At 47.9% G+C, this 27,427-nt stretch overlaps 1 protein-coding gene across 1 annotated transcript; it reads left to right on the top strand.

The window, feature by feature from the left end:
- nudc (nudC nuclear distribution protein) lies at positions 1-26,953 on the top strand. Its single transcript, XM_068006959.1, has 6 exons — positions 1-9; positions 1,134-1,253; positions 3,031-3,225; positions 4,919-5,002; positions 10,165-10,283; positions 25,853-26,953. Exons 1-6 carry the CDS (start codon positions 1-3, stop codon positions 25,902-25,904), a joined length of 579 nt encoding a protein of 192 aa, XP_067863060.1. The 3' UTR covers positions 25,905-26,953.
- The last annotated feature ends 474 nt before the right edge of the window (positions 26,954-27,427 follow it).

Raw genomic sequence — 27,427 nt, 5'->3', positions numbered from 1 at the left:
ATGTGGAAGGTAAGTGCCAACGTGGGCTGGTTGGGCCGAATGGCCAGTTTCCATGTTGTAACTTCTATGTATAACTTTGTAAAATGTGCACAGAGCAGAGTCTGTGTGGAAATCTGCTTTTTAAAAACTCCTTTCCCATAGCATTTATTGCAAAGCAGCAAGGATAATGTTGAAATTGAGCATCCTTAGTGCTTAACACCTCTGTCTGAGACTGCCCGTAACGTGAGTGCCAGGCTTCACCAGGCCCAGGCCTCGAACTTCGTTCCATCTTCAAGTTGAATTTTTAAATCTTTAGTTCCTTCGGTTCATCTGGTTAAATTTCCAATTGCAACTGTTATGGAATCTGATAATCAGATCTGCCTGGCTACTGCTCAGCTCCTGTACCTGACTGCAGTGGTCATTCTGTGATTGCAATGGTCACTCTGTCACTTTGTCAAACGCAATTTCCATTTTCCCGACGACTGATATTGGGCTAACTGGCCTGTAGTTCCCTGTTTTCTCCCACCCTTCTTTCTTGAATAGCAGGGTTACATTTGCTTCCTTCTAATCCGCTGGGACCGTTCTAGAATCTAGGGAATTTTGGAAGATCATAACCAATGCATGCACTATTTCTGCAGCCACCTCTTTTAGAACCCTCGGATGTAGGCCATCAGGTCCAGGAGATTTATCGACTTTTAGTCCCATTAGTTTCTCCGGTACTTTTTCGCGACTGATAATTGCTTTTAAGTTCCTCACTCTCATTAGACCCTTGGTTCCCTACTATTTCTGGTAAGCTTTTTGTGTCGTCTACTGTGAAAACAGTGGTTGCAGTGACTGCAGTGGTCACTCTGTCTCTGTACCTGACTGCAGTGGTCACTCTGTGACTGTATGCGACTGCAGTGGTCACTCTGACCTGTGTGAGGCGGAGCTGGCTGCAGTGGACTGTGTACGTTGTAACTAAGAGTCTGTCGTTGGTCACTCTGTGACTGTGTACATTATAACTAAGAGTCTGTTTTTGGTCTGCCTGTGTCTAACAGCCAAGCAAAGAATTATGAAACATTCCATAATATACTCCTATGAAGTAAAGTTTATACTGTTGCAGAGATGTGTCCTGTATTCTGACTGTCCTCTTGTGATCCCTCACACTCCTCTAGGCAGAGTCCGAGTCTGAAGGTGAAGAGGACGAGAAGGATAAAGGGAAACTGAAGCCCAATGCTGGAAACGGCGCTGATCTGCCAAACTACCGGTGGACGCAGACCCTGTCTGAGGTGGATGTAAGTGCCACTCACACTGCTCCCTAGGTTTACCGCAGTGCACTCTGGTAACCGCATGCAGCTCTTCTCCCGGTGACTTCCTGCCCCGGCACACACCAACAGCAATGATCCAATCCTCTCCTTTCTGGTTAAACAATACCTACTGGGTACCAGGTTACACGGTGACACCAAGCGTGGTGGTGTAGACTGGGGCAGGAAATGATGCAGCAAATATAACGGCTGCAGTAGAGGGTGATTTTGACGGGGTGGGGGTGGGTTTTGGGGGATTTTGATGGGGTGGGGGGCGGGTTTTGGGGGATTATGACTGGGTGGGGGGCGGGTTTTGGGGGATTTTGACGGGGTGGGGGGCGGGTTTTGGGGGATTTTGACAGGGTGGGGGGTGGGTTTTGGGGGATTTTGACGGGGTGGGGGGCGGGTTTTGGGGGATTTTGACGGGGTGGGGGGTGGGTTTTGGGGGATTATGACGGGGTGGGGGCGGGTTTTGGGGGATTATGACGGGGTGGGGGCGGGTTTTGGGGGATTTTGACGGGGTGGGGGTGGGTTTTGGGGGATTTTGACGGGGTGGGGGTGGGTTTTGGGGGATTTTGACGGGGTGGGGGGTGGGTTTTGGGGGATTATGACGGGGTGGGGGCGGGTTTTGGGGGATTATGACGGGGTGGGGGTGGGTTTTGGGGGATTATGACGGGGTGGGGGCGGGTTTTGGGGGATTATGACGGGGTGGGGGTGGGTTTTGGGTGATTTTGACGGGGTGGGGGTGGGTTTTGGGGATTTTGATGGGGTGGGGGGCGGGTTTTGGGGGATTATGACTGGGTGGGGGGCGGGTTTTGGGGGATTTTGACAGGGTGGGGGGTGGGTTTTGGGGGATTTTGACGGGGTGGGGGGCGGGTTTTGGGGGATTTTGACGGGGTGGGGGGTGGGTTTTGGGGGATTATGACGGGGTGGGGGCGGGTTTTGGGGGATTATGACGGGGTGGGGGTGGGTTTTGGGGGATTTTGACGGGGTGGGGGTGGGTTTTGGGGGATTTTGACGGGGTGGGGGTGGGTTTTGGGGGATTTTGACGGGGTGGGGGGTGGGTTTTGGGGGATTATGACGGGGTGGGGGCGGGTTTTGGGGGATTATGACGGGGTGGGGGTGGGTTTTGGGGGATTATGACGGGGTGGGGGCGGGTTTTGGGGGATTATGACGGGGTGGGGGTGGGTTTTGGGGGATTTTGACGGGGTGGGGGCGGGTTTTGGGGGATTTTGACGGGGTGGGGGCGGGTTTTGGGGGATTTTGACGGGGTGGGGGGTGGGTTTTGGGGGATTTTGACGGGGTGGGGGCGGGTTTTGGGGGATTTTGACGGGGTGGGGGGTGGGTTTTGGGGGATTTTGACGGGGTGGGGGGTGGGTTTTGGGGGATTTTGACGGGGTGGGGGGTGGGTTTTGGGGGATTTTGACGGGGTGGGGGCGGGTTTTGGGGGATTTTGACGGGGTGGGGGGTGGGTTTTGGGGGATTTTGACGGGGTGGGGGTGGGTTTTGGGGGATTATAAACTGAAGATAATATAATGTGGTAAACTCCAGATTAATTTTACATTTAATTACTGACTTGTGTATTGGAGGGTTTCACGGTGCAGTAAATACTGGTACTCCCCTGAAGGATTTAGAAGGGAAGTGGATGGATTTCGGATGCAGTGGATTTGGGTTACACGGTGAAATGGTTGGATTGAGACCCAAGGCATTAACTGGCTATGGCTGGATGGCCTTTTATCATTCTTACTTTCTTGTGTTGCATTCCCAGCTCCTGATTCCATTTCAAGTCAACTTCCGATTGAAGAGTCGGGACCTGATTGTGGAGATCCAAAAGCGTCACTTGCGAGTGGGTCTGAAGGGCCACCCGTCAGTGATCGATGGTGAGATGTTCAATGACGTGAAAGTGGAGGAAAGCTCGTGGTTGCTGGAAGATGGGAAGAGCATTAATGTTCATCTGGAGAAGGTGAGCAGTGGGCGGGTAGAGTGAAAGCCCACCCATACCCCTGCACACACTAGGGTCCCCACGCCTTGGATCTCAACTTACTCCTCAGCTCCCTGGACTTGGGCAGTGGGGTGTGTCCCAGGGGCAGGGGGGAGGGGTTGTTTACCATGGGGTGTGTCCCAGGGGCGGGGGGGGGGGGGGGGTGGGTTGTATACCATGGGGTGTGTCCCAGGGCTGGGGGGGGGTGGGTTGTATACCATGGGGTGTGTCCCAGGGCTGGGGGGGGGTGGGTTGTATACCATGGGGTGTGTCCCAGGGCTGGGGGGGGGTGGGTTGTATACCATGGGGTGTGTCCCAGGGCTGGGGGGGGGTGGGTTGTATACCATGGGGTGTGTCCCAGGGCTGGGGGGGGGTGGGTTGTATACCATGGGGTGTGTCCCAGGGGCAGGGGGGAGGGGTTGTATACCATGGGGTGTGTCCCGGGGCAGGGGGGAGGGGTTGTATACCATGGGGTGTGTCCCGGGGCAGGGGGGAGGGGTTGTATACCATGGGGTGTGTCCCAGGGGCAGGGGGGAGGGGTTGTATACCATGGGGTGTGTCCCAGGGGTGGGGGGGGGGTGGGTTGTATACCATGGGGTGTGTCCCGGGGCAGGGGGGAGGGGTTGTATACCATGGGGTGTGTCCCAGGGGGGAGGGGTTGTATACCATGGGGTGTGTCCCTGGGGGGAGGGGTTGTATACCATGGGGTGTGTCCCAGGGCTGGGGGGGGGAGGGGGGTTGTATACCATGGGGTGTGTCCCTGGGGCGGGGGGGAGGGGTTGTATACCATGGGGTGTGTCCCTGGGGGGAGGGGTTGTATACCATGGGGTGTGTCCCTGGTGGAGGGGGGTTAGGGGGTGACAAAGAGGCTATTCCTGGCGAACGAGTGCCAGTGGCTGTATTTGGGGGCATCAGTCCTCGTACAGCATTCCCAGCAGGGGTGACTGGTTAGTGAGTGGGAGTGGGATCCCGGGCTCACTCCTCCCAACCCATCCCTAAGATTACTACCCTGTGTCCTGCCCCAGCTCAGATCAGCTGAGCACAGACTGGGGAACAAATGTGCCCCCCCCCCCCCCCCAGTGTGTGGGTGAGGGTCACACTGCCCCCCCCCCCCCAGTGTGTGGGTGAGGGTCACACTGCCCCCCCCCCCCAGTGTGTGTGTGAGGGTCACACTGCCCCCCCCCCCCCCAGTGTGTGTGTGAGGGTCACACTGGCCCCCCCCCCAGTGTGTGTGTGAGGGTCACACTGCCCCCCCCCCCCCAGTGTGTGTGTGAGGGTCACACTGCCCCCCCCCCCCCAGTGTGTGTGTGAGGGTCACACTGCCCCCCCCCCCCCCAGTGTGTGTGTGAGGGTCACACTGGCCCCCCCCCCCCCAGTGTGTGTGTGAGGGTCACACTGGCCCCCCCCCCAGTGTGTGTGTGAGGGTCACACTGGCCCCCCCCCCAGTGTGTGTGTGAGGGTCACACTGGCCCCCCCCCCAGTGTGTGGGTGAGGGTCACACTGGCCCCCCCCCCCAGTGTGTGTGTGAGGGTCACACTGGGCCCCCCCCAGTGTGTGGGTGAGGGTCACACTGGGGGATGTCCTTGCGCGGAACTCTACTCCACTCGTGCTCCAGCTGTGGATCTTATCGCTCGTCAGCCAGTGTGAGGTGTTATTTTTTTTTTTCTCATTTCAGATTAATAAAATGGAATGGTGGAACAAAATTATGACCACAGACCCTGAGCTTAATACCAAAAAAATTAACCCTGAGAATTCGAAGGTGAGTGCTTTTAATTTCTCTGCTCCAATCCTGTCATGTGGAAAGGGAGTATGTTTGCTTAAAATTAAAGGGACATGTTAGTGATATTAAAGGGGCATGTCAGTGATATCAAAGGGGCATTTTACTGTTTGGACTTTCTGCAAAGGGCCTGGTGAGAGTTTTTGTATTACGACTGTGCCCTTTATGATCTGAAAGCTGCGTCTTTTACTCTCTGCTGTACTGATAAGTGAACAGTGTTAACCCCAATCGTGATGAATTGCTTGCTGGAGTTCAAAGGCATGGCCACTGTGTTTCCTCTCCATCAGGAAGCTGGAACGTATCAAACACGAGACCTATGCTGCACGGGCTGATCAGCCGTAAATCAGATTGATTTACAATTAGACTGACCAAGATTAAGACATAGACTGATACTATAAGCACAATCAATCCCACTTACAGCAGAATTTGCTTTTGAGCCCATTCTCATAACTCCTGGCAGCCCCGTAGAATGACTCGGGCATGTGCACTTCATGTAACTGCGTCGCGGGGTGCATCCTTCCCCCCCACCCCTGTCACAGGGTCTCCCTCATCACAAGGTCACCCCATCCCCCCCCATCCCTGCCATCACAGGATCCCGTAACCTGCAGTGACTGAAGACCAGGTGCTGGGTCCCAGATCCATTGCAATCCTTCAAAAGCTCGGCGTTTAAGGATTATTTTCAACTGCCAACTCTGAGCTTATAAAACGCACACAATTGACCAGGTGATACGATCGCAGTGAATTGTAAGAGTGTGCTTTGTTTTTGGTAGGCCAGTGTCACAGTTACAAATATTTCTGCCTGGGAACAAATAACCTTCCTAAAAACAAATTCTTTGCTTTGACGGAGTAGAGTTTGCTGCCGCCTCTGACTCTAACCTCTCTCAGGTTCCTGAATATGTTGCCTCAGCTCTGTGCCAATCTCCCATAAATCTCGGAATGAATTCTGTCAGCCTGGTTCCTGCTCCTGTTCATGGTTACTAACCGGATCCGGTGTGCCTGCACCGCGGGGCTGTGATCCGGTGTGCCTGCACCGCGGGGCTGTGATCCGGTGTGCCTGCACCGCGGGGCTGTGATCCGGTGTGCCTGCACCGCGGGGCTGTGATCCGGTGTGCCTGCACCGCGGGGCTGTGATCCGGTGTGCCTGCACCGCGGGGCTGTGATCCGGTGTGCCTGCACCGCGGGGCTGTGATCCGGTGTGCCTGCACCGCGGGGCTGTGATCCGGTGTGCCTGCACCGCGGGGCTGTGATCCGGTGTGCCCGCACCGCGGGGCTGTGATCCGGTGTGCCCGCACCGCGGGGCTGTGATCCGGTGTGCCCGCACCGCGGGGCTGTGATCCGGTGTGCCCGCACCGCGGGGCTGTGATCCGGTGTGCCTGCACCGCGGGGCTGTGATCCGGTGTGCCTGCACCGCGGGGCTGTGATCCGGTGTGCCTGCACCGCGGGGCTGTGATCCGGTGTGCCTGCACCGCGGGGCTGTGATCCGGTGTGCCTGCACCGCGGGGCTGTGATCCGGTGTGCCTGCACCGCGGGGCTGTGATCCGGTGTGCCTGCACCGCGGGGCTGTGATCCGGTGTGCCTGCACCGCGGGGCTGTGATCCGGTGTGCCTGCACCGCGGGGCTGTGATCCGGTGTGCCTGCACCGCGGGGCTGTGATCCGGTGTGCCTGCACCGCGGGGCTGTGTCATTCTGTGGCCTCTCCACAGTGTCCAGCATGGCTGACAACACCATCCTCCTCTACCACCTCTGCCCTTGTCTAGTTCCACTCTCACCTGTCCAAAGCAGCCACTCATTCTCCAGCAATGGCCTCTCCTTCCACCCCTTCATGATCACCTCAGACACTTCCTATCTTTGGCCCCCTCCTCCTTCCTTATTTATCTGCTGTCCCTCAATGACATAATCCGTAGGCATAGGGTAGCTTCCAGGGTCCGTGTTGCTGACAGGCAGCACTACCTGTTACCTGTCAGCTTCGACAGCCTCTGTGCTTGTGGAATGCCTGCCTATCTATCTAGCGCCAGGTCCCACTCGCCCATCACCCCCTGCCCCCCCACCCCGACCTACATTGGCTCTCGGTCCCACCAGACCGCATCAGATTACAAATTCCATTCCATCCTTGTGTTTAAATCCCTCCATGCCCTCACCTCCTCCCTCTAACTCTCTGTTCTTCTGACTCAAACCTCTTGTACATCTTCCCCTGCCTACCATCCTTTCACCCCACCATTGGCAGCTGAACCTTCAACTCCTAGGCCCCACTCTCTGGAATTCCTGCCCTAAACCCCTCTGCCTATCTACCTTCCTCTCCTCCTTTTAAGACCTCTCTTAAAATCCACCTTTTTATTCAAGGTTTTGGTCACCCTTCCTAATCTTTCCTTTTTTTGTCTCAAGCGTCTATTTTTCCTTAAGCTGTAGGACATTATTTCAAATCCAAGATGCTGTGTCAATGCAAGTGGTCATCGTCATTCGACAGTGTCATGGATAAATCAGAATTTCCTCCAATTGAACTTCAAGAAAAGCAAAGCCATTATTTTGTCCCCTACTAAAAGCTAGCAGCTTGTCAGTAACTTCACCCTGTTCCTTGGTCCCATCGCACTGTAACTGAAGATATTACCCACACCGGTGTCATTTCTAGACTTTGTTTCTGCACCGTCCTCCTTGCCGGCCTCCCACCCTCCGCCCTCTAAACTCCAACTTGTCCCAAACTTTGCCACCCTTACCCTGCCCCATACTAAATCCCACTCGGTCAGCAGAGAGAAATCAGGAGGGCAAAAAGGGGACATGAGATTGCTTTGGCAGATAAGGCAAAGGTGAATCCAAAGAGCTTCTATAAATACATAAAGGACAAAAGAGTAACTAGGGAGAGAGTAGGGCCTCTTAAGGATCAACAAGGTCATCTATGTGCGGAACCACAAGAGATGGGTGAGATCCTAAATGAATATTTCGCATCGGTATTTACGGTTGAGAAAGGCATGGATGTTAGGGAACTTGGGGAAATAAATAGTGATGTCTTGAGGAGTGTACATATTACAGAGAGGGAGGTGCTGGAAGTCTTAACGCGCATCAAGGTAGATAAATCTCCGGGACGTGATGAAATGTATCCCAGGACGTTATGGGAGGTTAGGGAGGAAATTGCGGGTCCCCTAGCAGAGATATTTGAATCATCCACCGCTACAGGTGAGGTGCCTGAAGATTGGAGGGTAGCAAATGTTGTGCCTTTGTTTAAGAAGGGCGGCAGGGAAAAGCCTGGGAACTACAGACCGGTGAGCCTGACATCTGTAGTGGGTAAGTTGTTAGAGGGTATTCTGAGGGACAGGATCTACGGGCATTTGGAGAGGCAGGGACTGATTAGGAACAGTCAGCATGGTTTTGTGAGAGGAAAATCATGTCTCACGCATTTGATTGAGTTTTTTGAAGGGGTAACCAAGAAGATAGATGAGGGCTGTGCAGTAGACGTGGTCTACATGGACTTTAGCAAAGCCTTTGACAAGGTACCGCATGGTAGGTTGTTACATAAGGTTAGATCTCACGGGATCCATGGTGAGGTAGCCAATTGGATACAAAATTGGATTGACGACAGAAGACAGAGGGTGGTTGTAGAGGGTTGTTTTTCAAACTGGAGGCCTGTGACCAGCGGTGTGCCTCAGGGATCGGTGCTGGGTCCGCTGTTATTTGTTATTTATATTAATGATTTGGATGAGAATTTAGGAGGCATGGTTAGTAAGTTTGCAGATGACACCAAGATTGGTGGCATTGTGGACAGTGAAGAAGGTTATCTAGGATTGCAACGGGATCTTGATAAATTGGGCCAGTGGGCCGATGAATGGCAGATGGAGTTTAATTTAGATAAATGTGAGGTGATGCATTTTGGTAGATCGAATCGGGCCAGGACCTACCCCGTTAATGGTAGGGCATTGGGGAGAGTTATAGAACAAAGAGATCTAGGAGTACAGGTTCATAGCTCCTTGAAAGTGGAGTCACAGGTGGATAGGGTGGTGAAGAAGGCATTCAGCATGCTTGGTTTCATTGGTCAGAACATTGAATACAGGAGTTGGGATGTCTTGTTGAAGTTGTACAAGACATTAGTAAGGCCACACTTGGAATACTGTGTACAGTTCTGGTCACCCTATTATAGAAAGGATATTATTAAACTAGAAAGAGTGCAGAAAAGATTTACTAGGATGCTACCGGGACTTGATGGTTTGACATATAGGGAGAGGTTGGACAGACTGAGACTTTTTTCCCTGGAGAGTAGGAGGTTTAGGGGTGATCTTATAGAAGTCTATAAAATAATGAGGGGCATAGATAAGGTAGATAGTCAAAATCTTTTCCCAAAGGTGGGGGAGTCTATAACGAGGGGGCATAGATTTAAGGTGAGAGGGGAGAGATACAAAAGGGTCCAGAGGGGCAATTTTTTCACTCAAAGGGTGGTGAGTGTCTGGAACGAGCTGCCAGAGGCAGTAGTAGAGGCAGGTACAATTTTGTCTTTTAAAAAGCATTTGGACAGTTACATGGGTAAGATGGGTATAGAGGGATATGGGCCAAGTGCAGGCAACTGGGACTAGCTTAGTGGTATAAACTGGGCAACATGGACATGTTGGGCCGAAGGGCCTGTTTCCATGTTGTAAACTTCTATGATTCACTCCTCCCTTTGCTCATCTGCACTGGCGTCTTGTCCCCAGCAAATCAAATTTAAAATCTATGTCCTCATCATTATTAAAATCCCTCCACAGCCTCACCCAACCCTACATCTGCAATCTCTTCCAGCCTTGAGTCCCCACCCCACTCCCTCTGATCGCCTGGGCATGAAGTAATGATGCCAATTCAGGATGTAACATGTGGGGCCTCTAAAGTACAGTGAGTCAGTCTGATGAATCTTGCTGGTGACAGGCTGCATACCCGTAACATTTTAAACACATTATTCCTCCCCTTTTGTTTTGGCTAATTTGTGAACAGATAAACCCACCTATTCTCACAGCCTGAGCGTCCTTGATCATCCATTTTAGACTTAGCAATGGAGCAGGCTCCATTTTAGACTTGGTTACCCTATCAATACCAGCCCATCCAGTCCTGTCCAACCTGACGAGAACACTGACACTTGATAAGGATGAGTGGAGACATGCTGAAACACTGGCTGCTCTCTGTGCCCCTAGTTATCAGACTTAGACGGTGAGACCCGCAGCATGGTCGAGAAGATGATGTATGACCAGAGGCAGAAAGCCATGGGACTGCCCACATCGGAGGAACAGAAGAAACAAGACATACTGAAAAAGTAAGTCCATTGTTAGAACATAAAGATACAATAAAGATCCACTCTACAGGCTGAGTCAAGCAGTCTGTTACTCACTGTAGCCAGGGCGAGATGGCTTATCACCACAAATGGAAGGTATTGGGGAGGGAGAATGACCTGGTGATCCGGGCTGGGAGGGGAGGAAAGATGTGGAGAAGGTGGGTGGGGAGTGACCGGGAGGGGGGAGAATTGACCCGGTTTGGGGGGTGGGGGTGGAATTGACCCGGTTTGGGGGGTGGGGGTGGAATTGACCCGGTTTGGGGGGTGGGGGTGGAATTGACCCGGTATGGGGGGGTGGGGGTGGAATTGACCCAGTATGGGGGGTGGGGGTGGAATTGACCCGGTTTGGGGGGTGATCCATGGAGGGTGGGGTACAAATGACCCGGTAACAAGGGCTTCCAGTCAGCAGTAGAGCCCACATCCTGTCAGTGCAGCCAAGCAGATCAGAGAAGGGAGAGGGTGTTTAAAATGTGACAAAGTGGGTCACAAAGCCCACAAATGCTGCTCTTTAAGCATGTTTGTCATCCCATTCAAGATAGTGATTGGGACTGATACTGAAGGAGCTATAGCTGGCTGACCCTAGCAGAGGAGTCAGGGGATGGCGGGGCAACAGCTCAGAGCTGCAGCACAGTCCCAGTTAAAGAGACACTGTCCAGAGCTGGCATTCAGCCGTTTGGAGACATTCAGCCGTTTGGAGACATCCAACGTGGCTGAAATGTTTTCATATCTCATCTTGTACAGCGTGAGATGCCTTGTACTTTCAGCCTGTTTTAAGGGGAGGATAGAGGGGGCCACATGGTTCATATCGGGGGTGGGGGAGGAGAATTTCACATTGAGTTTGAAAGTAACGTACTTAAGTCAGAAACTAGAGTCTTCAACTTAAATAAAGCCAATTACATGGGTACAAGGGGCGAGGTGTCAAAAGTAGATTGGGAAATTAAATTAAAGGGTTTGACAGTTGAAAAACAATGGCAAACATTTAAAGAAATATTTCAATATTCTCAACAAATACACATTCCATTGAGAATTAACAACTCCACGGGAAAAGTGATCCACCCGTGGCTAAATAAAGAAGTTAAGGAGGGTATTAGATTGAAAGAAGAGTAATAAACCTGGGCATTGGGAGAGTTTTAGAAACCAACAAAGGATGACCAAAAAATTAATAAAAATGGAGAAAATAGAATACGAAAGTAAACTAGCAAGAAATGTAAAATTATTAAGGAAGTGGTAACAGGGCAATTAGAAAATCATAATATGAATAGGCTGAGTCAACATGGTTTTATGAAAGGGAAATTGTGTTTGACAAATTTATTAGAGTAGATAAAAGGAAACCAGTCGATATAGTATATTTGGATTTTCAAAAGGCATTCGATAAGGTGCCACACAAAAGGTTGTTACACAAGATTAGGGCTCATGGGGTTGGGGGGTAATATATTAGCAGGGATAGAGGATTGGTTAACGGACAGAAAACAGAGAGTAGGAATAAAGGGGTCATTTTCAGGTTGGCTGCCTGTAACAAGTGGGGTGCCGTAAGGCTCCGTGCTTGGGCCTCACCTGTTTACAATCTATTTTAATGACTTAGATGAAGGGACCAAGTGTAATGTATCCATGTTTGCTGCCGATACAAGCTAGGTGGGAAAGTAAGCTGTGAGGACAGAAAGAGTCCTCAAAGGGATATAGACAGGTTAAGTGAGTGGGCAAGAAGGTGGCAGATGGAGTATAATGTGGAGAAATGTGAGGTTATTCATAGAAAATAGGAGCAAGAGTAGGCCATTCGGCCCTTCGGGCCTGCTCCGCCATTCAAAATGATCATGGCTGATCGTCTAACTCAGTACCCCGTTCCCGCTTTCTCCCCATGTCCCTTGATCCCTTTAGCATGAAGAAATATATCTATCTCCTTCTTGAATACATCTAATGACTTGGCCTCCACTGCCTTCTGTGGTAGAGAATTCCACAGGTTCACCACCCTTTGAGTGAAAAAATTTCTCCTCATCTTGGTTCCAAATGGCATACCCTGTATCCTGAGACTGTGACTCCTGGTTCTGGACTCCCCAGCCATCAGGAACATCCTCCCTGCATCTTAGTCTGTCGAGTTCTGTTAGAATTTTATACGTTTTGATGAGATCACCTCTCATTCTTCCAAACTCTAGTGAATATAGGCCTAGTCGACCCAATCTCTCCTCATACGTCAGTCCTGCCATCCCAGGAATCAGTCTGGTAAACCTTTGTTGCACTCCCTCCATGGCAAGGACATCCTTCCTCAGATAAGGAGACCAAAACTGCACACAATATGTGGTCTCACCAAGGCCCTGTACCTGTACTCAATCCTCTTGCAATGAAGGCCAACATACCATTTGCCTTCCAAACTGCTTTCTGCACCTGAATGCTCGCTTTCAGCGACTGGTGTACAAGGACGCCCAGGTCTCGTTGCACCTCCCCTTTTCCCAATCTATCACCATTCAGATAATCTGCCTTTCTGTTTTTACAACCAAAGTGGATAACCTCACATTTATCCATGTTATTCTGCATCTGCCATGTTCTTGCCCACTCACCCAACTTGTCTAAATCACATTGGAGCCTCTTTGCATCCTCCTCACAGCTCACATTCCACCCCGGCTTTGTGTCGTCTGCAAACTTGGAAATGTACGTTTAGTTCCCTCATCCAAATCATCCCGTTAATGCCTTCCAAGTGTTCTGTTATCACATCTTTTATAATAGACTCTAGCATTTTCCCCACGACTGATGTTAGGCTAACTGGTCTGTAATTCCCCGTTTTTTCTCTCCCTTTTTTAAATAGTGGGGTTACATTTGCCACCCTCCAATCTGTAGGAACTGTTCCAGAGTCTATAGAATTTTGAAAGATGATCACCAATGCATCCACTATTTCCAGGGCCACTTCTTTTATTACTCTGGGATGTAGATTATCAGGCCCTGGAGATTTGTCAGCCTTTAGCCCCATTAATTTCCCTATCACTTTTTTTCCTAATACTGGTTTCCTTCAGTTCCTCCCTCTCACTAGACCCTTGGTTCCCTAACATTTCTGGCAGGTTATTTGTGTCCTCCTTTGTGAAGACAGAACCAAAGTATGTGTTTAATTGTTCTGCCATTATAATTTCCCCCACTTCTGACTGTAAGAAGAAGAGTGGCAGGGCTATAGTGATAGGGGATTCAATTGTAAGGGGAACAGATAGGCGTTTCTGCGGCCGCAAACGTGACTCCAGGATCGTATGTTGCCTCCCTGGTGCTCGGGTCAAGGATGTCACGGAGCGGCTGCAGGGCATTCTGGAGCGGGAGGGTGAACAGCCAGTACTCGTGGTCCATAAGGGTACCAACGACATAGGTTTAAAAAAAAAGGGTTGAGGTCTTGCAAGGTGAATTTAAGGAGTTAGGAGATAAATTAGAAAGCAGGATCTTAATGGTAGTGATCTCAGGATTACTACCAGTGCCACGTGCTAGTGAGTATCGGAACAGGAGAGTAGACCAGATGAATGCGTGGCTGCAGGGATGGTGTAGGAGGGAGAGATTTAGATTCCTGGGACGTTGGGACCGGTTCTGGGGCAGGTGGGACCTGTACAAGCGGGATGGGTTACGCCCGAGCAGGACCGGGACCAATGTCCTCGCGGGGGTGTTTACTAGTGCTGTTGGGGAAGGTTTAAACTAGAATGGCAGGGGGATGGGAACCTGAGCAGGGAGCCAGAGGAGGGGGAAACAAGGATAGAAACAAAAGACAGAAAGGGAAGAAGCATTCGTGGAAGGCAGAGAAAACAAGGGTGAAAAACAAATAGGGCCATAGTGCAAAATGAAACTAAGATGATTAGTAATCTTAAAAACACAAGTCTAAAGGCATTGTGTCTTAATGCGCGGAGCATTCGCAATAAGGTAGATGAATTAACAGCGCAGATAGATATTAACGGTTATGATATCATTGTGATTACGGAGACATGGCTTCAGGGTGACCAAGGATGGGAACTGAACATCCAGGGGTGTTCAGTATTTAGGAAGGACAGGGAAAAGGGGAAAGGAGGTGGGGTAGCATTGTTAGCAAAGGAGGAAATCAATGCAATAGTGAAGAAGGATATTGGCTCGGAAAATCACGATGTGGAATCTGTATGGGTGGAGCTAAGAAACACCAAGGGACATAAAACGTTGGTGGGGGTTGTCTATAGGCCCCCAAACAGTAGTGGAGATGTAGGGGAGGGCATTAAACAGGAAATTAGAGACGCATGCAAGAAGGGTACAACTATAATTATGGGTGACTTTAATCTACATAAAGATTGGTCAAACCAAATTAGCAATAATACTGTGGGGGAGGAATTCCTGGAGTGTGTACGTGATGGTTTTCTAGACCAATACATTGAGGAACCAACTGGAGAACAGGCGATCCTAGACTGGGTATTGTGCAATGAGAAAGGATCAATTAACAATCTTGTTGTGCGGGGTCCCTTAGGGAAGAGCGACCATAACATGATAGAATTCCTCATTAAGATGAAGAGTGAAGTAGTTGAATCTGAAACTAGGGTCCTGAATCTAAATAAAGGAAATTACGAAAGTATGAGGTGCGAGTTGGCTATGATAGATTGGGGAACTTTACTAAAAGAGATGACGATGGATAGGCAATGGCTAATATTTAAAGAACGTGTGCAGGAATTACAACAATTATTCATTCCTGTCTGGCACAAAAATAAAACAGGAAAGGTGGCTCAACCGTGGCTTACAAAAGAAATTAGGGATAGTATTAGATCCAAAGAGGAGACATATAAAATTGCCAGAAAAGGCAGCAAGCCTGAGGATTGGGAGCAGTTTAGAATTCAGCAAAGGAGGACAAAGAGATTGATTAAGGGGGAAAAATAGAGTATGAGAGTAAACTAGCAGGGAACATAAAAACTGACTGTAAAAGCTTCTATAAATATGTCAAGAGAAAAAGATTAGTGAAGACAAATGTAGGTCCCTTACAGTCAGAAATAGGGGAAATTATAATGGGGAACAAAGAAATGGCAGAACAATTAAACACATACTTTGGTTCTGTCTTCACAAAGGAGGACACAAATAACCTCCCGGAAATGTTAGGGAACCAAGGGTCTAGTGAGGGAGGAACTGAAGGAAACCAGTATTAGTAAAAAAATAGTACTTGGGAAATTAATGGGGATAAAGGCTGACAAATCCCCAGGGCCTGATAATCTACATCCCAGAGTACTAAAGGAAGTGGCCCTGGAAATAGTGGATGCATTGGTGATCATCTTCCAAAATTCTATGGACTCTGGAACAGTTCCTACAGATTGGAGGGTGGCAAATGTAACCCCACTATTTAAAAAAGGAGGGAGAGAAAAATCAGGGAATTACAGACCAGTTAGCCTAACATCAGTAGTGGGGAAAATGCTAGAGTCTATTATAAAAGATGTGATAACAGAACACTTGGAGGGCATTAACGAGATTGGACAAAGTCAGCATGGGTTTATGAAAGGGAAATCATGCTTAACAAATCTGCTGGAGTTTTTTGAGGATGTAACTAGTAGAATAGATAGGGGAGAACCAGTGGATGTGGTGTATTTGGATTTTCAGAAGGCTTTTGATAAGGTCCCACACAAGAGATTTGTGTGCAAAATTAAAGCACACGGGATTGGGGGGAATATACTGGCATGGATTGAGAATTGGTTGACAGACAGGAAACAGTAGGAATAAACGGGTTTTTTTCTGGGTGGCAGGCAGTGACTAGTGGGGTACCACAGGGATCAGTGCTTGGGCCCCAGCGATTCACAATATATATCAATGATTTGGATGAGGGAACTAAATGTAACATTTCCAAGTTTGCAGACGACACAAAGCTGGGGTGGAATGTGAGCTGTGAGGAGGATGAAAAGAGGCTCCAATGTGATTTAGACAAGTTGGGTGAGTGGGCAAGAACATGGCAGATGCAGTATAACGTGGATAAATGTGAGGTTATCCACTTTGGTTGTAAAAACAGAAAGGCAGATTATTATCTGAATGGTAGTTTGGGAAAAGGGGAGGTGCAACGAGACCTGGGTGTCCTTGTACACCAGTCGCTGAAAGTGAGCATTCAGGTGCAGCAAGCAGTTAGGAAGGCGAATGGTATGTTGGCCTTCATTGCAAGAGGATTTGATTACAAGAGCAGGGATGTCTTACTGCAGTTATACAGGGCCTTGGTGAGACCACATCTGGAATATTGTGTGCAGTTTTGGTCTCCTTATCTGAGGAAGGATGTCCTTGCCATGGAGGGAGTGCAACAAAGGTTTACCAGACTGATTCCTGGGATGGCAGGACTGACGTATGAGGAGAGATTGGGTCGACTAGGCCTATATTCACTAGAGTTTAGAAGAATGAGAGGTGATCTCATCAAAACATATAAAATTCTAACAGGACTAGACAGACTAGATGCAGGGAGGATGTTCCCGATGGCTGGGGAGTCCAGAACCAGGGGTCACAGTCTCAGGATACGGGGTATGCCATTTAGAACAGAGATGAGGAGAAATTTCTTCACTCAGAGGGTGGTGAACCTGTGGAATTCTCTACCACAGAAGGCAGTGGAGGCCAAGTCATTAGATGTATTCAAGAAGGAGATAGATATATTTCTTAATGCTAAAGGGATCAAGGGATATGGGGAAAAAGCGGGAACAGGATACTGAGTTAGATGATCAGCCATGATCATTTTGAATGGCAGAGAAGGCCCGAATGACCTACACTTGCTCCTATTTTCTATGTTTCTATGTTAAGGGACCTACATTTGTCTTCACTAATGTTTTTCTCTTGACATATTTATAGAAGCTTTTACACTTTGCTAGGAAGAATAGAAAAACACAATTTTTTTTAAACTGTGAGAAACTATTAAATGTTGGTATTCAGAGAGACTTGAGTGTCCTGGTACAAGAAACACACAAAATTAGTATGCAGGTACAGTAAGCAATTAGGAAAGCAAATAGCATGTTGGCCTTTATTGCAAGGGGGTTGGAGTACAAGAGTAAGGAAGTCTTACTACAATTGTACACTGCTTTAGCATGACCTCACCTGGAGTACTGCGTACAGTTTTGGTCTCCTTACCTAAGGAAGGATATACTTGCCTTGGAGGCAGTGCAATGAAGGTTCACCTAGATTAATTCCTGGGATGAGAGAGTTGTCTTATGAAGAGAGGTTGAGTAGAATGGGCCTATACTCTCTGGAGTTTAGAAGAATGAGAGGTGATCTCATTGAAACATATAAAATTATGAGGGGGCTTGACAGGGTAGATGCTGAGAGGCTGTTTCCTCTGGCTGGAGAGTCTAGAACTAGGGGGCATAATCGCAGGATAAGGGGTCGGCCATTCAAGACTGAGATGAGGAGGCATTTCTTCACTCAGAGGGTCGTGAATCTTTGGAATTCTCTACCCGAGGGCTGTGGATGCTGAGTCATTGAGTATATTCAAGGCTGAGATGGATAGATTTTTGGACTCTAGGGGAATCAAGGGATATGGGGATCAGGCGGGAAAGTGGGGTTGAGGTTGAAGATCAGCCATGATCTGATTGAATGGCGGAGCAGGCTCGAGGGGTTATATGGCCTACTCCTGCTCCTATTTCTTATGTTCTTAGAACAGACATCATGGGAAGCAGGCAAACCCATTGAGATAATTGATGCGCACGGGCTTTGTGGGACAGAGCTGGCAGTCAGCAGCAGTTTGGCCGAGAGGCCAATGTGGGCAGCTTGCCTGCTAGTCTAGATCTACAGACTTTGTCGTGCAGTGCAAGAGGCGTGAGGTATGGGTGGCCTGTGTGGAGCAGGTTTTTACACCAGGCCTGGAGAATGGTCACTAACCACGATACGCGCTGGACTCGCACGTGAAGGGGTTGGGGGGGGGGGGGGGTGACAAACACACAGCCGTTTTACCTAAGGGTTTGTATTATTGGCTTCATGTCTCTTTGTTACAGTACCTCAGGATTAAAGCTGGGTTCAGCAAAGGAATGTACCTCTGCCTGGCCTGGGATCCACTGACCCACAGGCAGTCCACACTCGGCTCACAAGTGCTCTTTGTTTTGAATCCTGTGAATGGCCGAGTACCTGATTTGGTTGAGGGATCCAGTTACTTAATGTCCTTTCAGTCAGCCTTGAAAGAGTTTGAATGGTATATCTGAGGCTGACTCTCTCCCAGTCAGCAATCAGCCTGAAGCTGGCAGAGATACTGAGCTAATCAGAGGTTCCACGGCAGCATTTCACAGCATGAGAAGTTGGATCAGTGTCATGTTGAGGGGTAGTGCAGGAGATGTGTGTTGTTTTGACATTTTGAGGAGGTTGGTGAGGTTTGTAATTAGTTTGTACTAAATACCATTCATTTACCTGTTTAATGTTAAATAAATTGACCTGTTGGTTTATAACCCGAGCTGCAGTCTGTTAGAGTATGTTCATCGACCCACTGAAGGGTGCAGAATCACATGGTGCAGTTACAGACCCTGGGGCTCGCTACATTACCTGCCCAATATGTAAAAGGCACAGTCTGGTTTGTGGGGGGTGTGAATCTGCCTATGGGCATGAGTATTGACACTGAACCCAAGGAACATAGAAACATAGAAAATAGGAGCAGGAGTAGGCCATTCGGCCCTTCGAGCCTGCTCCGTCATTCAATATGATCATGGCTGATCCTCCATCTCAATACCATATTCCTGCTCTCTCCCCATACCCCTTGATGCCTTTTGTGTCTAGAAATCTATCTATTTCCTTAAATATATTCAGTGACTTGGCCTCCACAGCCTTCTGTGGTAGAGAATTCCACAGGTTCATCACCCTCTGAGTGAAGAAATTTCTCCTCATCTCAGTCCTAAATGTCCTACCCCGTATCCTGAGACTATGACCCCTCATTCTGGACCCCCCCACCAGCCAGTGGAAACGTCCTCCCTGCATCCAGTCTGTCTAGCCCTGTCAGAATTTTATATGTTTCAATGAGATCCCCTCTCATTCTTCTCGACTCTGGTGAATACAGGCCGAGTCGACCCAATTTCTCCTCGTACAACAGTCCTGCCATCCCAGGGATCAGTCTGGTGAGCCTTTGCTGCACTCCCTCTATGGCAAGTATATCCTTTCTTCGGTAAGGAGACCAAAACTGCACACAATACTCCAGGTGTGGTCTCACCAAGGCCTTGTATAACTGCCTTGGTGAGACCACACCTGGAGTAGGACATCCTTGTTCCTGTACTCAAATCCTCTTGCAATAAAGGCCAACATACATAAGAACATAAGAAATAGGAGCAGGAGTAGGCCAATCGGCCCCTCGAGCCTGCTCTGCCATTCAATAAGATCATGGCTGATCTGATCCTAACCTCAAATCTAAATTCATGTCTAATTTCCTGCCCGCTCCCCATAACCCCTAATTCCCTTTACTTCTAGGAAACTGTCCATTTCTGTTTTAAATTTATTTAATGATGTAGCTTCCTGGGGCAGCAAATTCCACAGACCTACTACCCTCTGAGTGAAGAAGTTTCTCCTCATCTCAGTTTTGAAAGAGCAGCCCCTTATTCTAAGATTATGCCCCCTCGTTCTAGTTTCACCCATCCTTGGGAACATCCTTACCGCATCCACCCGATCAAGCCCCTTCACAATCTTTTATGTTTCAATAAGATCGCCTCTCATTCTTCTGAACTCCAATGAGTAGAGTCCCAATCTACTCAACCTCTCCTCATATGTCCATCCCCTCATCCCCGGGATTAACCAAGTGAACCTTCTTTGTACTGCCTCGAGAGCAAGTATGTCTTTTCTTAAGTATGGACACCAAAACTGTATGCAGTATTCCAGGTGCGGTCTCACCAATACCTTATATAACTGCAGCAATACCTCCCTGTTTTTATATTCTATCCCCCTAGCAATAAAAGCCAACATTCCATTGGCCTTCTTGATCACCTGCTGCACCTGCATACTAACTTTTTGATTTTCTTGCACTAGGACCCCCAGATCCCTTTGTACTGCAGTACTTTCCAGTTTCTTGCCATTAAGATAATAACTTGCTCTCTGATTTATCCTGCCAAAGTGCATAACCTCACATTTTCCAATATTGTATTGCATCTGCCAAATCTCCGCCCACTCACCCAGCCTGTCTATATCCCCTTGTAGGTTTTTTATGTCCTCCTCACTCTCTACTTTCCCTCCCATCTTTGTATCATCTGCAAACTTTGATATGTTACACTTTGTCCCCTCCTCCAAATCGTTAATATAGATTGTAAAGAGTTGGGGACCCAGCACCGACCCCTGCGGAACACCACTGGCTACTGGTTGCCAGTCCGAGAATGAACCATTTATCCCAACTCTCTGCTTCCTGTTAGATAACCAATCCTCCACCCATGCCAGAATATTACCCCCAATCCAGTGATTCTTTATCTTGAGCAATAATCTTTTATGTGGCACCTTGTCGAATGCCTTCTGGAAGTCGATCCACCATTTGCCTTCCTAACTGCTTGCTGCACCTGCATGTTTGCTTTCAGTGACTGATGTACAAGGACACCCAGGTTCCTTTGTACATCAACATTTCCCAATCTATCACCATTTAAATAATACTCTGCCTTTCTGTTTTTCCTTCCGAAATGGATAACTTCACATTTATCCACGTTATACTGCATCTGCCATGTATTTGTCTAAATCACTTTGAAGCCTCTTTGCCTCCTTCTCACAACTCACAATCCCACCTAGTTTTGTGTCGTCAGCAAACTTGGAAATATTACATTTGGTTCCCTCATCCAAATCATTGATATATATTGTGAATAGCTGGGGCCCAAGCACTGATCCCTGCGGTACCCCACTAGTCACTGCCTGCCAACCTGAAAAAGACCCATTTATTCCTACTCTCTGTTTCCTGTCTGTTAACCAATTTTCAATCCATGCCAGTATATTACCCCTAATCCCATGTGCTTTAATTCTTCACACTAACCTCTTGTGTGGGACTTTATCAAAGGCCTTCTGAAAATCCAAATACGCCACATCCACTGGTTATCTATTCTACCAGTTACATCCTCAAAAAACTCCAGTAGGTTTGTCAAACATGATTTCCCTTTCATAAATCCATGTTGACTTTGTCTAATCCCGTTGATATTTTCTAAGTGTCCTGTTATCACATCCTTTATAATAGACTCGAGCATTTTCCCTACTACTGATGTTAGGCTAACCGGTCTGTAGTTCCCTGTTTTCTCTCCCTCCTTTTTTAAATAGTGGGGTTACATTTGCCACCCTCCAATCTGCAGGAACTGTTCCCATAATCTATAGAATTTTGGAAGATGACAACTAATGCATCCACTATTTCCATGGCTGCCTCTTTTAGTACTCTGGGATGCAGATTATCAAACCATGGGGATTCATTTCTCCAGCGCTTTTTTTACTAGTACTAATTTCCTTTAATTCCTCCTTCTCACTGGACCCCAGATTCCTGGGAAGTTTTTTGTGTCCTCTTCCGTGAAGTCAGAACCAAAGTATGTGTTTAATTGCTCTGCCATTTCCTTGTTCCCTATTATAAATTCTCCTGTTTCTCACTGTAAGGGACCTACATTTGTCTTCACTAATCTTTTTCTTTTTACATACTTGTAGAAGCTTTTACAGTCCACTTTTATGTTCCTTGCTAGTTTACTCTCATTCTCTATTTTTCCCCTCTTAATCAATCTCTTGGTCCTTTTTTGCTGAATTCTAAACTGCTCCCAATCCTCAGGCTTGCTACTTTTTCTGGCAACTTTATGTGACTCCTCTTTGGATCTAATGCTATCCTTAATTTCTTTTGTTAGCCACGGTTGGGCCGCTTTTCCTTTTGTGTTTTTGTGCCAGAAAGGAATGTATAATTGTTGCAATTCATGCATTCGTTCCTTAAATGTTAGCCATTGCCTGTCCACCGTCATGCCTTTTAATGAAGCTTCCCAATCTATCATAGCCAACTCACTCCTCCAGCCTTCGTAGTTTCCTTTGTTTAGATTTCGGACCCTAGTTTCGGATTGGACTACTTCACTTTCCATCTTAATGAAGAATTCTATCATGTTATGGTCACTCTTCCCTGAAGGACCCCGCAGAACAAAATTATTAATTAACCCCTTCTCATTGCACAATACCCAATCTAGGATAGCCTGTTTCCTGGTTGGCTCCTCAACGTACTGGTCTAAAAAACCATCTCGTACACTCTCCAGGAATTCATCCTCCACAGTATTATTGATAATTTGGTTTGGCCAGTCTATGTGTAGATTAAAGTCACCCATGATTACTGTAGTACCCTTGTTACATGCATCTCTAATTTCCTGTTTGATGCCATCCCCTACATTACCATTACTGTTTGGAGGCCTATAGACAACTCCCACCAGTGTTTTCTGCCCCTTGGTGCTTCTTAACTCCACCCAGACTGATTCTACATCTTGATTTTCTGAGCCAGTATCCTTTCTCACTATTGCTCTGATTTCATCCTTTACTAACAACACCACCCCACCTCCTTTTCCTTTTTGCCTGTCCTTCCTAAATATCGAATACCCTTGGATATTCAGCTCCCAGCCTTGGTCACCCTGCAGCCATGTCTCTGTAATTGCAATTATATCGTATCCGTTTACATCTATTTGCGCTGTTAATTCGTCTACCTTATTACGAATGCTTCGTGCATTCAGATACAGTGCCTTTAGATTTGTCTTTTTAACATTTTTAGACATCTTAACATTTTATTGTACTATGGCCCTATTTGTCTTATTACCATGTTTTCTTACCTGGACCCTATTTATTGTCTTTTGTTTGTTCGCTCTGTCCCTTCCTGACACTATCTGGTTATCCTTACTCCAATCACTCTCCTGCACTGCTTCCTTGTCTTTTCTTTTTAGCATTCTAGATTTCTCTCCACCGGGACCCTCCCCCACCCCCCCCCCCTCCCCCCATTTAGTTTAAAGCCCTATCTACCTCCCTGGTTATTCGATTAGCTAGAACTCTGGTCCCAGCACGGTTTGGGTGAAGCCCGTCCCAAAGGAACAGCTCTCTCTCTCCCCAGCACTGGTCCCAGTGCCCCATGAATCGAAACCCACTTCTACCACACCAATCTTTGAGCCACTCATTCATCTCTCTGATCTGATTTACCCTGTGCCAATTTGCTTGTGGCTTAGGTAATAATCCAGAGATTATCACCTTCGTGGTTCTACTTTTTTATTTAGTCCCGAGCTGCTCAAACTTTCTCAGCAGAACCTTTTTCTTAGTCTTACCTATGTCGTTGGTACCTACATGGACCACGACAACTGGATCCTCCCCCTCCCACTCCAAGTTCATCTCCAGCCCGGAGGAGATGTCCTTAACCCTGGCACCGGGTAGGCAACACAGCCTTCGGGACTCATACTCCTGGCTGCAGAGAACAGCCAAGAGAAATATGTAGCTTAAAATCACCAAAATATAAGTGCCCAAGTTAATTATTTTCCTCTTTGTATGTGACATTTGCAATACTTTTTAATAAAGAGAACTTTTTCTGCCTGGGCTGAATAATGCAGTTCTTTAACCAGCAGTAACTGCAGTTGCACAGGGTACCCTTGTGTACAGAGGTGCTGAAGGGGAGGTGAGTGCCCATGTACCTGGGCAGTAAAAGGATTTGTCCTAATTCACTTGGCTGCTTTCCAAAGGTGAATTGTTGTAATAAACAAATGTAGCAGGTACCAGGTAATACTGGGGACCATGAGTTAACTGCTTGTTCATTGAGTTAACTGTTCATATTGTGAGTGTAACCGGTCAGGGCCAGGAGTCTGTCACACACTATATCAATCTTATCTGAACATTCTTGTACTTTCTCCTGTAATTGCCTATCTGAACCGTGCTCTAATCTGTTCACACATTGTAAACTTAAGTAGTGTGCAGCGAAATGTGAAGCTTTAAACTGCTTCAGGATAAAATGGTGTATGGTGCTGCAATATCAGCCTTTTGAACAACACCTCTTAATCCACGTATCCTTCCTGGTCAATAATCGCTACCCATACATACCTGGTTCTTCAATGCTCCCTCCCTCTCCCTGCCCAAGTGCTTTACTCTTTTTTTTGCAAATTTTCTCCCCCCGGCTGTGATTATTTTTTTCCTGGGTATGGGTTCCATGGACGCTGGCTCTCACTAGTTTCCATGGGTGAGACTCTCCCTGGGGTACAGTTTCCCAACCTTTGTTATAATGTACAGAATGTCGGTCTCTGGCTTTTAAGTGTCTGTGGAATTATTTAGGGTTGAAGTTGACTGGACCGGTTATACAGCAGGTCCCTGGAGTTCCCAACACATGTATGGGCAATGCATTGGATAATGTGTCTCTTGTGATGTGGAGTGTTTCCAAGTCAGGTCGATACGAGTGTTGCAATGTGCTATTTTTCAGATCACCCTGCCTCCTTGATAGTCAAAGATTAATGAAGCTACAAGCTGTGACCTTGTCTTTTGTCTGATGGTAGAGGTGCTGTAACAGCAGAAAGAAACCGCCAGCAGGCTGCTGAATCCTGGCTCACTGCTATTGTGCAGTTTGGAGTAAGCTCAGTCTGCACCTCACTCTGAAATGGATCAAAAATATTTCCTGATGTGATGTTGGACATTAGAACCTGGAGATCTGAACAGACATAATAAATACCAAAACAAAAACAGAGAATGCTGGAAACACTCAGCAGGTCAGGCAGCCTCTGTGGAGAGAGAAACAGCGGGATAAATGTTTCAGGTTTGGATGCTTCATCAGAACAGAAAGAAATTGCAGCTGAGCACCATTTAAAAAGGAACGCACACACACATCCACGACCTCTAGGCCCTGGCCCCGACTTCACATCTCCTCCTCCTCCCCAGTCACTGATCAGTTACCTGCGGCCCAAACGTTAACCCTCAGAAACTGCCTGATCTGAGCGTTTCCAGCATTCTCTGTTTCTGGTTCAGATTTCCAGCACCTGCAGTGTTTTGTTCTTTATTAGAATAAATACTGATGTGTATGAGAGTGTCCATTATTTGAAAGAACTGAGATCAAAACCATGCTGTGTGACTGCTTGTTACGGCACGTGCTGCCTCAGTGGCTCAGCTTCTAGTCACACACTGATCAGATGGTCTGTGCTTTGAGCTCCTCTCTGTGCAGAGTATGCTGATCTCAGTAATAGGGGAGGCTAAACATTGGGCATTGTGGCCCTGTATCACTGTCCAGTCATACATGGCGAGGACAGGATTGGACTCCACTGGAGGGAGAGAGTTTAGGCAGGTTGCCACACCATATTCCAGTTATAACGGACGATATTTCTGGGGCACCCGGTGTTTGGTGCACTGGATTTGATTAACCCATTGAGGGCTGTAGTATTGTTTCCCACCCATACTAAAGGTCTAAGCAGACAGCAGAACATTCAGCTCCGATATTCTGTCCATCTGACTCTACTATATATCTTACAGATCTTGCACATTGGAAGAAAATGTTAGCAGTTGAAAAGTTGCTGGAACGGTTTTTGCCCAGGTTTCTGGTCACTTCTAACCGACCTGCAGAGCCTCACTGCTTGCTCTTTGGGACAGTTCTCTGTTACAGACACTCTATAAATGTGAGTTTTTGGTTCCTTGAACCTTGTAAGTGGGATCTAATCCTTCTGTGCCACTCTCTGCAGGTTTATGGAGCAACACCCAGAGATGGACTTCTCAAAGGCCAAGTTCAGTTAAAGATATCCGCCTGCCCTGGGGATGAAGGGGACACTCAGTTTCTGCAGAGGGGACTCCATCGGAGCATCGCCCAGTGTTGTGTATCCTGGTTCCTGAGCTCATACATCATTCAGGTTATTCATTGTATGGAGAGCAATCATACACCTGGCATCGGTAGTGCAGTCACCACGCTGGCATCCACTGGCTTTCCAACTAGCTGCCCATTAACTGCATCATTACAATTTCTGGCTGGCCTCAGACCACAATCTGAGCACTTTTTGGTGTTGCCAGTTCCCCAGACTTCCTGTAAACAGGATTGAATATTCAATTACTTTCCACCTTTCCTCCTGAGGGAGTTATGCAATGTGTGTTCCTATCACTGTATTCATCATTGTCTCTCTACAGGGCTGTTCTGATAATCTCTCTGCATGTATCAGATCTGTATCCTCACCAGTGTTTAGGTCCCATGCATCATTCCTGGAGTGAGATCAATCAACATCCTGCTTAAAGGCATTGTATAATAGGAGCCACCCGGGACATGCTTGATGGCCCTTTATTTCCCCCCTTGTTGCCCCACTGATAGCAGATGAGGTATTCTGTGTGCCAGTAACTTATTTGGACACAAACACTTTATGCAAACAAGCCACATTAGAAGCTGCCCTCTTGCACTCCACACTGAAGCTATTCAAATCCCCACCCGCTGACAGTGTGGAAACGGATTAAGCTTCTGTGTCTCACTGAGTGTCACCTTCTTGCTGGTTACTCTCTACTCTCTTGCTCAGTCATGTCCATGTTGCACACATGCTGCTTTGAGATAGGCTACTAACTTTGCATTAGGTTTTGGAGTTGTGTCTGGTTGACTGAACTGCCACACAGGGCCAGGTGATGGTCACAATGTTAGTCAGGGTCATTGCTCTCCATTCCCTTGTCTCAATGTTTCCAGGTCAGTAACAGGGTGGCTAGATAATGCAGTGAGTGCAGTTAGAGCCCATATGGAGTGTGTTTTATGTGTTTTTTTTATTTGTTTGCATCGATGCTGGAATTCATTTCTCAATAAAGCCGAGCCACTAGCTGTGATGTTGCTGTGATTTATTGGCCTTGCATTAAGCTGCGTTAAATGGATTACTGTTCAGCTGCAACACATCCATTTCAGGCACAGACACAATTACAGCAAAGGCCTGACTCCCAGGAAAAGGTTCGATGTCCAGGACAACAGAGGAAAGCGATACATCCAAACACTGACCTGGAGCCTGTGTTCGGCGTCACACTGGCTGCTGGTTAGGAGGATTTTAATTGAATGTTTTGCAGTCTTGTGCAGTGGAAACGGTGCACAGCAGAGGTTCCCAAACTGGGGGGTGCGGGGAGGACGGGCTGGGATAAGAGCAAAGTGCCAAAGACTCCCCCCACCCCCCCACTCCGCCTCATCTGGCAACCCAGCCCCCGGGCACCCCCTCTTATCGACGCAGTAAGCAGCTCACAGCCCAGCCAGCACCTCGTTCAAATGGGCAACTTTATCAGCACACAGTGGTCTGCATCAGATGTTG

Source organism: Heptranchias perlo, chromosome 26 (genome assembly GCF_035084215.1).
Source record: "Heptranchias perlo isolate sHepPer1 chromosome 26, sHepPer1.hap1, whole genome shotgun sequence".
Classification (NCBI taxonomy): Eukaryota; Metazoa; Chordata; class Chondrichthyes; order Hexanchiformes; family Hexanchidae; genus Heptranchias; species Heptranchias perlo.
Note: the sequence above shows the minus strand (reverse complement) of the source record. Positions and strands in the feature narration are given on the sequence as shown.

Coding starts and splice junctions, on each gene's coding strand:
- nudc (XM_068006959.1), top strand. Junction 1,254..3,030: donor AGACCCTGTCTGAGGTGGAT/GTAAGTGCCACT, acceptor TTGCATTCCCAG/CTCCTGATTCCATTTCAAGT. Junction 3,226..4,918: donor TTAATGTTCATCTGGAGAAG/GTGAGCAGTGGG, acceptor TTCTCATTTCAG/ATTAATAAAATGGAATGGTG.